The following is a 14,752-nucleotide window of genomic DNA, read 5'->3' on the forward strand; positions in this document are numbered from 1 at the left end:
GCCCCTTACTCGTACTCTGGGACCCGACTTGACTAGAGCATCGTCAAACATCATCGGCCCACTCAAGGTGACAGGCTGACACAGCCGGTAGAGCTGTCCTCCATGAATATTCCACCATAGACGATGCCCTCGTTGATGCCTGACTCCTGGATGCCCTCCTTGGTGATGTCGCTGCCGCCGCCAAGGCCCTTCTTCAGGACGCCGAAGTGGAACTGGCCCTGTCCGCTGTTGTCGTTGGCGAGAGCCTTGGTCTGCTCTTTGAGCACAGCGGTGTCCTGCGAGTAGAAAACCTGGGTAGTCCTAGAAGAAGACAACGAATGTTAATAACACTGTTTGCTATGCGAAACTCGTCTGGTTCAGTAGTTGGAGACTTACTTCTTGTTGAAGTCGTTGGTGACGGCGAAGTTGTGGAAGACGCCCTCGGTGAACTTGGTGCTGAACAGCGTCTGCAGCGGCTTGCTGTTGACGTTGCCGAACAGCTGGAGGGTATCCGGGTCCGCCGCCGCGTCGCCGCCGAGGATCGTGCCCGTCTTGAGCACAAACTGGTTGGTGCTGAAGGAGTTGTCCTGAGAAATACAAGCTGGTACTCGTGGGTTAAGTTGAGCGGCCGGGCCGCGTCCTTCATGAGGCTGAAGTGCAGCGTCTTGACCCCCTGCGTGGATGCGTCGGTCCCGTTGTTGCTCGCGATCAGCAGCTCCGCGCGCCGGAAGCCGGTCTGCACGTTGGTTGCGCTGGGCGCGAAGATGGACTGGTCGTTGATGGTCACCTCGACGGGCTGGGTTTTGGTGTCAAACTATTTATCGTAGTTCTGGTTAGTATTCCTAAGCGCCAGAGTGAGTACCGGATGCGAACTGACCAAGGACCCGTTCACGACCCCCATCTTGATGACCTCGCTGAGCTTCAGGCCCTTGCCGACGACATTAGACGGGTTGAAGATGCCGTTGTCGGCGTCGAACTCGGCGGCAGCGAAGCCCGTGGGGACGCGGCCGTCGAACTGGAGCTTGCATTTCTGCGAGGCGCCGAGACTGGCGAGTGACGCCAGGGCCACGAGGAGCGAGGATTGAGTGTACATCTTGAAACGAGTTGAAAAAAGGAGTGAAATATTACGGGTACCGGCACCGAAAACTAAGAAAAAGAGTGGTATGCAAACCGCTGATCTGTAAAGAATGACGAGCGTGGCAGAGGATGAAGCCTTGTGTGGGAAACAGTTCAGGTCGTCCTATTGCAGAAATATAGGATGAGGCGGGAACTATATGCACCACCGTTGGCGGCTATTCCGTTCCGTTCGCTCTATTCGTCTCATGTTCGATAGATCTGATTGATGGGATTCAATCTGGCCAGACCGCAAGAAACAGAGAACTCTGGAATCTGGATCCTCTGGCAATTGCATTAGGTTTGGGCCGTGGTTTCAACCAAAGTTCTCGAACAACAGCGCCCCCAGCTCCCTTTTGGACCCCTGTTGGTGCCCAGCATGACCCCGGTCAAAAGGTCTTGGGAGATCAAACGCGCATCCACATTCGAGTCTCACGAAGTCTCGAACCGGCCTAGGTCGCAACCCGGCGCTGTCGTCGCTGAATTAGCCCAGAAAGTTTATTTTGACAGGCTCTCCCTCCGCGATATTTTCTTCGCGCTTTCTCCGTACCCGTAGACGAGGGGCTCTTTCTTTGCCCTGCGCGCGAAACGGCATCGCGTGGTCTGGGCGGGATTGCGCCGTCGTGGAGAGACGGCTGTGTAAGCTAGAAACGTTATCTCCTGGTCGCATCCTTCGAGTATATATCGCGCCGCCGCTGGTGGCCCGTACGACCAAACCTCCCTCCGATTGTTCTGTAAGATGCAGTTGATGGCCTGCAGGGATGGGTAGAGTTTGGTCATGTCAAGTAAAGTCAAAATGGCCCAGCCACGCTTACAAATTTGACGCAAATTATGCCAAGCAGGAGAAAGAAACTCTACCAACTTCGTCAGCCTGACAGCGACAGTTGCGCAAGGCGCCCAGATGTGGAAAAGGGGTTTGAACGCAAGGGGGCTACTCGCGCTCACCCTACACGTGTTTGGCCCATTAAAACTGTGCAGTGATGTATTACTTACAAACTTCCCCATCGTGCCACTGCATCAGATGAACACCCCCCCTTCCCCCTTCCCAGGCTGCAGGAAAAAGCCGCACCCAGCGCCGAGGGTTAGATCGATGGGGATGTCCGAGGCGCGCCACTCTAAGTGGCCGGGGAATTCCGGGCAAAGGGGGCGATGGAGGTATCTGCGGAGCAGGGCGCGAGTTTTTACGATGCGTTCATTCAACGGACCCGCCGGCGCGCTTGTGTTCCAGGAGAGAAGCAATGTAACCATTCTTACTTTACTCGGAACACCAAGGTCAGTGTCAGCTGGCGGAAAGTACCGATACTAGTCAAGGCTGTCCGACAGCGGGTCGGGCGAATGTTGGTGGGATTGCAAAGACCGGCTCTCACGCGGTCAAAATAGGTATTTTGAGATCATCCACAATACTACTTTACATCACGTCCCTACGGAGGGTCACCCACCCCCACCCCCCCGCATGGCGAACTTAGAGGCTGATTTTCCCATACCCGATGCACTGGTTGAGACCCAGGAGGGACCCGAGGACCTTACAGGCTGAGATGGTCTGTCCAGTGCAGAGTGGGGTTCCTGGTTCTATATAATCACATGTAACGTATCTCACAAGCGAATATCCTATATAAGCGAATGTCCCATTCTTTTATACCCTTTTTAATAAAATATAAATTAATTTTATTATAACGTATTTAATATATTAAAATTAATCGGAATTCTTATCTTTAAATACTTTTATATTATTTTAATAAGTGCGCGTATTATACCCGGGCTCTCTATAAATTCTATAGCGTTATAAGCGTGTTTTAAACGTCTTTATATAACTACTCCTTCGACGCGATTCGTTTTATAACTATTTATTAATGTTTTTTTAAGATTATAGGTTTTTTTAGTTTATATACGAAGTGATCTTCTATTTTATAGCCGTTTTTTTTTCGTACGGCGGCGTCGGCTAAATATTTTATTTATTTTTCGAAGTATCGCGTTTTTACTTTTTAAAAGAGTAACTCGGTATATAATATATGTTATATCCTTTATAATTTAATTAAAGGTAGTTAAAATAAATATTAAAAAGTTATTTTAATACCGTATAATACGGTTTCGAACGTATTCGGTTTAAGATTAAGTTTTAATCGAGTTATTTAAAGTTTTTAATTCTTAAAAAATAAATAAGCCGGAAAATATCCACGGGGGTATTAAAGTATATAGCTTTATATTTAATTATAAAATAATATATTCCGGATTATACCGAATAAGTCTTATTTTTCGAAAACTTTTTTATATATTCGAAACGGTGAAAATCGCTTGGAACGCTTTTAAAAACGCTGGTAAGAAGTCCTTTTTTAAAATATAAATAATATGCGCCCGTATAAAATATTTAATTTCTTTCTCGTACACTTTTTTTAATATATAAAAATAGCCGATATTAAAAAGTTAGAATTTATATAATAAATAAGAAGATATATAAAATATAATAATTAAATTTTTTTATAATAAAGCTTAAAAGTTATCGAGTAATAGCTTTCGTAGCCGTCTAAGATTAAGAAGCGATAATAACCTTTCGTATAAAACCTGGTATATTAATTAAAATATCGAATTTAGTCCTCGCCTTTTTTATTTATAGTCTAATTATTTTTAATAATTACGATTACCTAGTCCTTTAATAATAAGCTGTTTTCGTATTAAAAAAAGAGGTACGTTTTCCCGGTAAAAATAATATACGGAAGGATGGCGTAACCGTATAATCCGACGCCTTAAATAATTATAACCTATTCCCGGTTCTTTTACTATATTACCCTAGGTTTTCCGCGTTGATCGGAAGTAGTTACGATTATTTCGGACGAGATTTAGTTTATAAAAAAGCCGGTTTCGTCGAAGTTATAAATATCCTCCTTTTAGATCCCGTATTTATAAATTATATTCCGTATAAAGGTAAACTATACGTAATACTCGTCGGGATCTTTATAAAGGATTCTTTAATAATTAATTCTTTAATTAAAACGCGTCCGAAGGTCTAGTTATTATTATATAAAGTTAAAAGCTTAGTTAACGCCGACGCGTCCCGCGTTACGTAAATTAAATAATCGATTTATAATATCTTTTATATTACTTAGTTAGGGAAGAAACGATCGCGTATTTAAATTAATAATATATTAAATAATCGCATTTTTTTAAAATTTAAAAGCTTTTAAGAATTCGTAAATATTTTATATCGTATAGGTTAATTATTTCGTTTACGCTATAAAGTTTTTAATAAGACGTAATAAATTAATACAGCTTTTTATATACTTAAAATTAAGTTTTCTTAAAACGCTTAAAACGCTAGAATTATATTATTATCTTTTTAAAGTTATAGCATTTTCGGATATAAAAAAATATAAAAACAAGATGAGGCTATAAAGAAATTTATAAAAGTAAGACATTCGCTTGTGTGAGATATTTGTTTATAGGATACGTTACGTATTTTTTATTATTAAACTTTATAAGTTATAAATTAATTTAACTATAATGCTTAGAACTAATTAAATATATTAATAATTATTATTCTTAAAGGGTTTTATATTATTTTTAAAGGTTTTTATATTATTTTAATAAGTACGCGTATTATTATAACGAACGCTATCCGGGTTCTAAAAGAAACTTAGTAAGACGTACTAGGGTTTATGTTAGCAATACGAGAGAGTATCTAAACGTGCGATAGAAGTCGCTTCTATCGATATAATAGGTAATAGCGGGTAGGAACAAAGGTAATTAAGGTGCGTAGGCTTAGGAGTATTTATAATAGTTTTATTAAAGTTATTTATTTTATTAATAAATTAAAATTAATACTTAAATTAATTATTAAAATAAAAAGTATTTATATAAAATATATAAAAAGAATATTTATTATTATATATTTAATCTTTTTTTTATTAATTTATTATCGTTTAATAATCTTTTTTAATTACAATCTACGCTATTTAGTAATCTCGCTTAATTACGCTCTATATTATTTAATAATCTCGCTTAATTACGTTCCGCGCTGTTTAATAATTTCTCTTAATCGTTTACCGTGCTACGTAACTTATTAACGGTCGCCGTTACTTTATAAGCGCGTTCGCCTTATCGCTAAGCGCGGTGGTAGTATTGCTCGTTATTAAGGAAGGTTTAGCTTCGTGTTAATATAGCTAGCGGTACGGTCCGTAGCTATAATATCGTAGCCTATTCGGGGTATAGTAATTCCGTACCGGTAAATAAGGTCTTTTAGCTATATAATTAGGTCGGGTTATAATACTATTCTCTTTTTTTTAATTACTTTATCTTTAAAGTATTAACTTTATAAATACCTTAATTATTCGTTTATTATAGTTTTATAATAAGTTCTTCGTTTCTTATCGCTTTTATTATAATATATGCTCATTATAGATAATCGCGTCGAAAAATCTCGAATCAAGCCTAATCGTTCCTTCACCGTTCGTTATACGGACTTTATCGAAGCCTTTTCTAAATTTAGTTTCGAAGTTATACCTTACAGTCGCTATTTTACAAAGGGGTAGTCTTATGTAATAATAGAAGACGTTAGTAAGTACAAGGAGTACACTCGTGCTAGCTATGCGTACGATAGCACCGGGGTCTTACTATCTTCCTTGCGGCGTGTGCAGGACGAGCACGACCGCCTGTCTCGGGAAGAGTCCGCCGCAGAGGCTCACTTTCTGGAGCTCCAGCGCCAGACCAACGAGGCCGTTGCTCGTTCTTTTATCGATGATTTTGTCGACTTCGTACTCGTGCTGATCTGTCTCGACCTCTAGCTATATGTCGACTGGGGTTTCCTCGGCCGCTGGCTCAAGTAATAAAATATGAAATATGGGGTATATCCGTATTGTTTTAAGTAGCGATAGTTAGTAATTAGTTTCTGAAATGACTTTTACGATTTTGAATAGTCCTATCCTTTTAAAGTTTAATTTATCGCTTAATCGTTTTATTTTAATATTTCGTCGTAAGAGGTAGACTTTTTCTCCCTCTTTCAAGGTTAATCCTTTTAACCTTATTTAATCGGCGTATCCCTTTATTTATTATTAAAGGAAGGTAAGGTTTTATTATAATATAATTTAGAATTCCCTTAGTTTTTCGACTTATATAGTCGCAATTAGTACTAGCTCTCCTTTTAAAGGTTTTTTAATAACTTCCGGGTCGTATTTATAATTCGCTTAGAATAGTAAAATACGCGTGGCTTCGTTATTTATATTATTATAAATAAATTAAGCTATAAATAATAATTATATTTAATTATTTTATTTATAATTAATATAATAGCGTAAGTATTATTTTAAGGTTTAGTTTATTCGCTCGATTTATTTATCCGTTTAGGGGTGGTAAGCCGTAGATAGTTTATACTTAATTCCAAGTTATGCCATAAGCGATTTCTAGAATTTAGCGGTGAATAGTTTATCTCTATCGGAGATAACCGTTTCAGGCAGTCCGTATTAGTTAACGATTATTCGAAGGAATGTGTACGCTAAATTATTAGTATTACTAAATTCTTTATACGGTAAGAAGTAGGTGTACTTTGTAAATTTATTCGTAATTATTAAGATGCTATCGTAATTAATCTTGGTTAAGGGTTCCCTTAATAGGGGCAGCTTAATAACGAAGTTAAATATAATGGTTTTCTATGCTTTATCTAGTGGTAGGATCGGCTATAATTCTCCGTATAGTCGGTATCGGGTGGCTTTAGCTTTGTTATAAAGGTTATATTTATTGATTACTTTAGCTACGGTTAGTTTAAAGTTCTTATAATCGAATTACTTAGTAATTCTTTTCTAGGTTTTAAATATCCCTTAGTATTCGTATATAAGATATTTATAGAACTCTTTAATAAAGTCTTCGCGATACCGCTTAGGGATATAGATTTTGTTTTAGTAAAAGGTGAGACCGTCGTAGTTTTCGAGGCGATTTTTAAAGTAGCTCGTAGGGTCGGGGGTTTAATTAAATTGTCGGAACTTAGTAACCTAATCGTTATTATATTAAACATAGTTTATAACGTTTAATTATTTCGACGGTATAAGGTTGCCGTTTTAGTTATAAGTGAAGATAGTTCGTATTTCGGGCGGGACCTCTTCCTAATAGTCCGGTTGTCGGCTTAATATGTTAACGCGACCGTTCTCGTTACTTTTTCGGTAGATAATAATAAGGTTAAATTTTAATAAGAATTTAAACTATTATATTTATTATTTATTTAATTTTTTAATAATAATAAATATTATAAGGTTTTTATAATCGGTATAAACCTTAATTAGTTTTATTATTTTATTAAAATAATATCTTTATTTTTTATAAGTTTTAATAATAATTATTAACTCTTTATTATAAATTTAATAATTAAGCTCTAGTTCGTTAAGCTTTTTCGAAAAGAATACGACCGGGTGTGATTTCTCGTTATTATTTCGTTAATTAAGCTATCTTTTAATTATATAATTTAATACGTCGGTTTTAATTTTAAAAAGTTTAAACGGGTTTATTACGTAAAGTATTAATTTATTAAGGGTTTATTCTTTAATATCGTAAAAGGTTTTATTTTTTTTCGTTTATTAAAATAGTTCGTCTTTTTTTATTAAGTTTGTTAAGGGTATCGCTATCCTGTTAAATCCGGGGACGAAAATCCGGTAATAATTAGTTAGTTTTAAAAAAGATCTAATTTTTATAGCGCTTATAGGCGTAAACTACTCTTTAATTATTAAAATTTTTAAAGATTTTATTTAGATTTCGCCTAGAAATATTACGTATTTTATGAAGGTGACGGATCGTTAATAAAATTCGCTCTTTTTTAAATTAATTAATAGGTTAATATTTTATAGTTTTTAAAGTATTAATTTTATATATTTTTAATATTACTTATTATTTTTATACTAAATAAAAATATCGTTAAAATATATTATAACGAACTTATCGAGGTATTTCTATAAGATATAATTAATTATAGATTAGAAATTAATTAATATATTAATTAAATTAAAAAATATAGTTTAATATTCGAAATAGTTATACTTAGTTTAAAACGTAGTTTTTTATTCCTTTTTTTTTAATTTAAATTAAGTTATATATATTAAAGAGGTCGAGTATTATAAAGATTTTAACGTATAATAATTTATTTCATAAATCGCCGATTAAAAATAAAGGGTACCGGTTTTTAATAATAATTTCGTTAAGTTTTTAATAATTAATATATATACGCTATTTAGGTTTTCCGTCCTTGCTTTTTTTTAAAACGAAGAGGATGGGGAAGCCTGTTAATAATATAAATAGTTAAATAACTCTTTTTTCGAAATTTTCCGTAATATACTCTTTTAAGGCTTATTTATATTCCTGGTTAAGTTTATATATAGGTATAAATAAAGGTTCCTTTTTATTTTTAAGAAATATTTTTTAATTTTACCGTATATAAAATAATAAGCTTATTTCTAATTTCTTATTAAAAAGAGCTTCGAATTATTAGTACTTTTTTAATATAATCGTTATAACGTTTAATTTAAGCTCTTTAATAATAATATATACTTTAAAAACTTTAAGTTTATTAAAGGGTTGCTTTTTAAACCGTTATTTATTAATTAAACCTTTTTTTAATATATTTTATTAAAGTTAGCTTATTTTTTAATTAATTTTAGAATTATTTACCTATAATTAAGGTATTTTTAAAATTATATCGTATTTTGCGATGTCCGTAATATTATACGTAATTCGTTTATAACGTTTTTTAATATCGACCGGAAGGTTCGCGACTTTTTTCCGTACTTCTTTATTATTATAAGTTATAAATCTTTTATTAACGGTTTTAAGTCGGTATAAGGCGTTTTTTTCTTATTATTCGAATTTAAAGCAGTTAACGATTCGTAATGAAATATAGTTTCTTTACGCTTTGCTATCGAGTAGCGCTCTGATATAAACTCTTTTTACGTTTATTATTAATATAATATATTTATAGATAGCTCGATTATCCATTATTTAGTATAAAGACCTGTTTTAGTCCGCCTATTATCGTCTCTTTATAGTAGGCGGCGTCTATTTCCCGGATACTGCTCTTATAAATAGGTAATAATTTCTTACGATCGATCCTCGTATCGTTGTTATTATTCTTTTTATTTTTTATAAAGTACTTCTTAATACATTAATAGAAGTGTTTCTATACTCCTCTTCGTGTAAAGTACTGTTCCTAATATTTAAGATTCGGGTTTTTTTAATAATTCGAAGGTTTATTAAGTTCGCGGTAATTTATAAACGTTTTGTAAATTCTTTAATATATTAAAGTGTTTTTTTATTAAGTATATACTTATACGTCCTAAAAGTATAAGGTGTTTTTTTTTAAACGTTTATAAGCTCGCGATTTTTCTTAAGCGTATTTAAAATATTAATCCTCGAAATACTCCCTTTAATTTCGTCTTTTTAAATAATATTATTATAGTTACCGTAAATTTTTTTATATTAGTAGGTACGCGCGTTATCCGTTTAAAATCGATATTCGGATTTTTTTAATAATATAATCCAGGTATGGTTACGTAATAAGTCGTTTACTAATCCTTTAAGGAAACTATTTATATTTAAGCTTTTTTGTGAAATATTCCGTATAAGCGTTATATATATACGAAATTTATAAAAACGTAAAGTATCCTTCGTATATAAGGGAGATTCGTAAGTTATCCTTTATTACGTAATTATTATAAATTTTTAATTAAAGCCGGCCGTAATAAGTACTTAGCGTAAGTATTTCGAGTCGAGGTAAAGAACGCTAAGGATAGCTAACCACCCGTTAGTCTTAAGCTTTCTAAATTTAGCGATCTCGTTTATTAATTCGTTTATTAATATACTTATTAAATATTCGTAATTTATTAATTATTCTAATTAGTTTATAATATTATTTATTGAATTATTATTTTCGTTATAAAGAAGGAGTTAGCCCTTTCGTATTATCGCGACGCTTCGGCTATGGTCCTCTTCGCCTTTCGAAGCTTTAAAAAATTATTCGGTACCTTTTTTATTTATTAAATAAGAAGTATATTTATTATTATAATAAGTTATTTAAGATAAACTATTATATTTAATAGTAACGTTATTATTTTTAATAATTATTATAAAGGTATTTTTTATTTTAATAATATTAACGTGTTATTTTTTAAAACTCGTTAGAAATCCTTTTTTAATACTCGGTATTTTCGAATATAATATTTTAATTTTTAATAATTATAATAAATATTACGTAATTTTTTATTTTATTTATTATATTTAATAATATCGAGGTTTATAAGCTTATTATAATAGTTATATATTATAATATTTTTAAGCGGTATATAATTATATTAACGTGATCGTTTTATATTAATTAAGGTTTAACTAGTTTACCGTTAAAGTCCGCCTTATTTCTCGCGGCGTTGTTCGTATATATAAGTATTAATCTTAATAGTAAGGTTTATATACGAGAAGAAATTATCGGGGGCGTTAAACCGGCTAAGTTCGTTCTTAACGTTATTTTTTAGCCCTTAGTAATATATTATAATTTTTATAGTTTCGGTATAGTTTAATCGAGTTATGATATATCGGAACTCGGCCGTGTAAAAAACGGCTAATCTTTTTTATTTAAAGGTTTTAAGTTCCCTTTCCGCCTGTCGCTTTTCGGTGGGGTTTTAAAAAAATGATTTAAGGGCTTATTTAAAGCCGTTATAATTTTTAAAAATACGTTATATTTTTATACGGTATAGTTTAATTTATTAATTATTTTTTACGAGTTTATTTAAATAAGGTTTAAATTAAACGAATATTTTATTTTTAAAAAACGAGGTAATATAAATAACTCGTTAAATAAAGTTTTAGAACGTTTTTTTATAAAATTATTAATAAGTTTTAATTTAAATAAAAAAGTTTTAAAAGTTTTTACTTATTTTATTAAAAAGTATTAATATATTAATTTTTATACTTTTTTTTAATATAATAAAGGTTTAAATAATATTAATAATTATACGGAGAAAACGTACCTTTTCACGTAATTTATTAATATTATAAGGTATTTATTTTAAAGTGCTTTTAATTAAGAGCTCGTTACGCTTTTTTTCGAATTTAACGTAATAATATTAATAATTAGTACTTTTTTACTCGAGTTTTTTAATTTATTTAATTAACGCTTATTATATAAGCTCGTTATTATTATTATTATTATTAATATTTATAGTAAGGTTTTATTAAAAGGTATTAAGGGCGGTAATAAGAGTTTTTTTTTATTAAACGGTATTATTAAGGCTAGGTGTAAATATAGTTTTTATAATATTATTATTTAAAGGTTTAAATAATAACTCGTAAAAATAAAAGTTATTAAAATATAATAAACGTTATTTAGGTTTTAAAAAAAACCTAGTAAGATATATTAAGGTTTATATTAATAATATAAAAGAGTATTTAAACGTATAATAAAAATCGCTTGTATTAATATAATAAATAATAACGGGTAAAAACGAAAGTAATTAAGGTACGTAAGTTTAAGGGTATTTATAATAGTTTTATTAAAATTATTTATTTTATTAATAAATTAAAATTAATATTTAAATTAATTATTAAAATAAAAAATATTTATATAAAATATATAAAAAAGACGTTTATTATTATATATTTAATCTTTTTTTTATTAATTTATTATTATTTAATAATCTTTTTTAATTATAATTTACACTACTTAATAATCTCGCTTAATTACGCTTTACATTATTTAATAATCTCGTTTAATTACGCTCCGCGTTACTTAGTAATTTCTTTTAATCGTTTACCGTGCTACGTGACTTATTAACGGTCGCCGTTATTTTATAAGCGCGTTCGCTTTATCGCTAGGCGCGGTGGTGGCGTTACTCGTTATTAAGGAGGGTTTAGCTTCGTATTAATATAGCTGGCGGTGCGGTCCGTAATTGTAGTATCGTAGCCTGTTCGGGGCATGGTAGGTCCGTGCCGGTGAGTGGGGTTTTTTAACCGTATAGTTAGGTCGGGTTGTAATAATTATGCCCGAGCTTTTCGTAAATTTTATAACGTTATAAGCGTATTCTAAACGTCTTTATATAAATACTCTTTCGACGCGATTCGTTTTATAACTATTTATTAATATCCTTTTAAAATAATAAGTTTTTTTTAGTTTATATATAAAGTTATCCTCTATTTTATAGCCGTTTTTTTTATACGGCGGCGCCGGCTAAGTATTTTATTTATTTTTCGAAGTGTCGCGTTTTTACCTTTTAAAAAAGTAACTCGGTATATAACTTATATTATAACATTTATAATTTAATTAAAACTAATTAAAATAAATATTAAAAAGTTATTTTAATATTATACGATATAGTTTCGAGCGTATTTAGTTTAAAATTAAGTTTTAACCGAATTATTTAAAGTTTTTAATCTTTAAAGGATAAATATATTAAAATAGTATAAACTAAGGTTTTTTATATTATTTTAAAAGGGGCGCCACGTCTTTGCGCTTACGAACCCTTTTTTTATTTTATTAAGAGGGGTATATAATACCCTTTATAACTAGTATTAAAAATAAAAATAAATAATAAAATATAATAATATAACCTCGATTAAATACGAAACTTATTTATATATATATATAAAAACTTATTTAATATTAATTAATAATTATATAAAATAATTATATAAAATAATTATAAGTTAATAAGAGTAAAGAGACGGTTTTACGCCCTTATCGATATAAATACGACCGTGCTAAGGAGCCCCGAGAATTTCCGGCCGTTAGAGATTCGGAGGAAGAGCCGAACTAAATTAACCGTATAAAGAGGAACCCTTTTTCCCGAATATATATTATAAGGAGGAGACAAGTTGTCGAATTATACGCGAAACTAGCTAAGCTATGTATAATTATATATTTAAATAACCTTATTATATAATATATAAAATAATAACCCTGATTAAAATCGAATTAATTATAGTTAGCGAATTAAGACCGAGCCTAGACGTATTAAACTTAAATAAACTAATAACTTTAAACTTCGAATTATTTAATATACCTTATAAGCGAGCTATATATATAAACGAGCTACGCACTTTTTATTTTTAAGCTTTATAAGTTATAAATTAATTCGATTATAACGCTTAAAATTAATTAAATATATTAATAATTATTATTTTTAAAGGTTTTTATATTATTTTATTAAGTGCGCGTATTATGCCCGAGCTTTCCGTAAATTTTATAACGTTATAAGCGTATCTTAAATGTCCTCGTATAACTACTCTTTCGACGCGATTCGTTTTATAATTATTTATTAATATCTTTTTAAAACTATAAGTTTTATTTAATTTATATATAAAATAATTCTTTATTTTATAACCGTTTTTCTTTCGTACGGCGACGCCGGCTAAATATCTTATTTACTTTTTAAAATATCGCGTTATTACTTTTTAAAAAAGTAACTTGGTATATAATTTACGTTATAACTTTTACGATTTAATTAAAACTAATTAAAATAAATATTAAAAAATTATTTTAATATTATATAATACGGTTTTAAATATATTTAATTTATAATTAATTTTTAATCGAATTATTTAAGGTTTTTAATTTTTACGGGATAAATAAGCCGAAAAACGTCCCCGAAGGTATTAAAGTGCGTAGCTTTATATCTAATTATAAAATAATATATTCCGGATTATACGGAATAAATCCTATTTTTTAAGAGTTTTTTATATATTCGAAACGATAGAAGTCGCTTAGTACGCTTTTAAAAACGCTAGTAGGAAGTTTTCCTTAAAGATATAAATAATATACGCCTGTATAAAACCTTTAATTTCTTTTTTATACGCCCTTTTTAATATACGAAAACAGCCGATATTAAAAAGTTAAAATTTATACGACGAATAAGAAAGTATATAAAGTATAATAATCGAGTTTTTTTCGTAATAGAGCTTAAAAGTTATAGAGTGATGGGTTTCGTAGCCGTTTAAGACTTAAGAGACGATAATGATTTTTTATACGAGACTTAACATATTAATTAAAGTATTAAACCTAGTCCTCGCCTCTTTTATTCGTAATTTAGTTATTTTTAATAATTATAATTACTTAATCCTTTAATAATAAGTTGTTTTTATATTAAGAAAAGAGGTACGTTTTCCCGGTAAAAATAATATAGGGAAGAGATAACGTAACCGTTTAATCTAACGCTTTAAATAATTATAACCCATTCCCGGTTTTTTTACTATATTACCTTAAACCTTCTATATTAATCGAAGGTAGTTATAATTATTTCGAACGAGATTTAATTTATAAGAAACCTAGTCTCGTTAAAATTATATATATCCTCTTTTTATATCCTATACTTATTAATTATATTCCGTATAAGAATAAATTATACGCGATACGTGTTAAGATATTTATAAAAAACTCGTTAATAATCGATTCTTCGATTAAAACGCGTCCGGGGATCTAGTTATTATCGTATAAAGCTAGAGGCTTAATTAACGCCGACGTGTCCCGTATCGCGTAAACTAAATAATCGATTCGCCATATCTTCTATATTATTTAGCCAGGGAAAAAACGATCGCGTATTTAGATTAAAAATATATCGAATAATTAATTCCTCTTTAAAATTAGAAAGCTTTCGAAAGTTTATAGAAATTTCGGATCGTAATCGAATTCCGCGTTGTCGGTTACGTAACG

At 30.9% G+C, this 14,752-nt stretch overlaps 1 protein-coding gene across 1 annotated transcript; it reads right to left on the reverse strand.

Annotated features, from left to right (window-relative positions):
• Positions 1 to 62: 62 nt before the first annotated feature.
• PG994_013417 (uncharacterized protein) lies at positions 63 to 1,072 on the reverse strand (the record flags this gene model as incomplete). The annotated part of the gene is given in 4 exon segments (XM_066864826.1): positions 63 to 300; positions 376 to 566; positions 578 to 793; positions 857 to 1,072. The coding sequence occupies 4 exon segments, from the start codon at positions 1,070 to 1,072 to the stop codon at positions 63 to 65; spliced, it is 861 nt and encodes a 286-aa protein (XP_066709787.1).
• Positions 1,073 to 14,752: the final 13,680 nt, after the last annotated feature.

This window comes from Apiospora phragmitis, assembly GCF_038363925.1.
Source record: "Apiospora phragmitis strain CBS 135458 chromosome Unknown utg000011l:1.0-3236445.0:1.0-3240683.0, whole genome shotgun sequence".
NCBI lineage: Eukaryota > Fungi > Ascomycota > Sordariomycetes > Amphisphaeriales > Apiosporaceae > Apiospora > Apiospora phragmitis.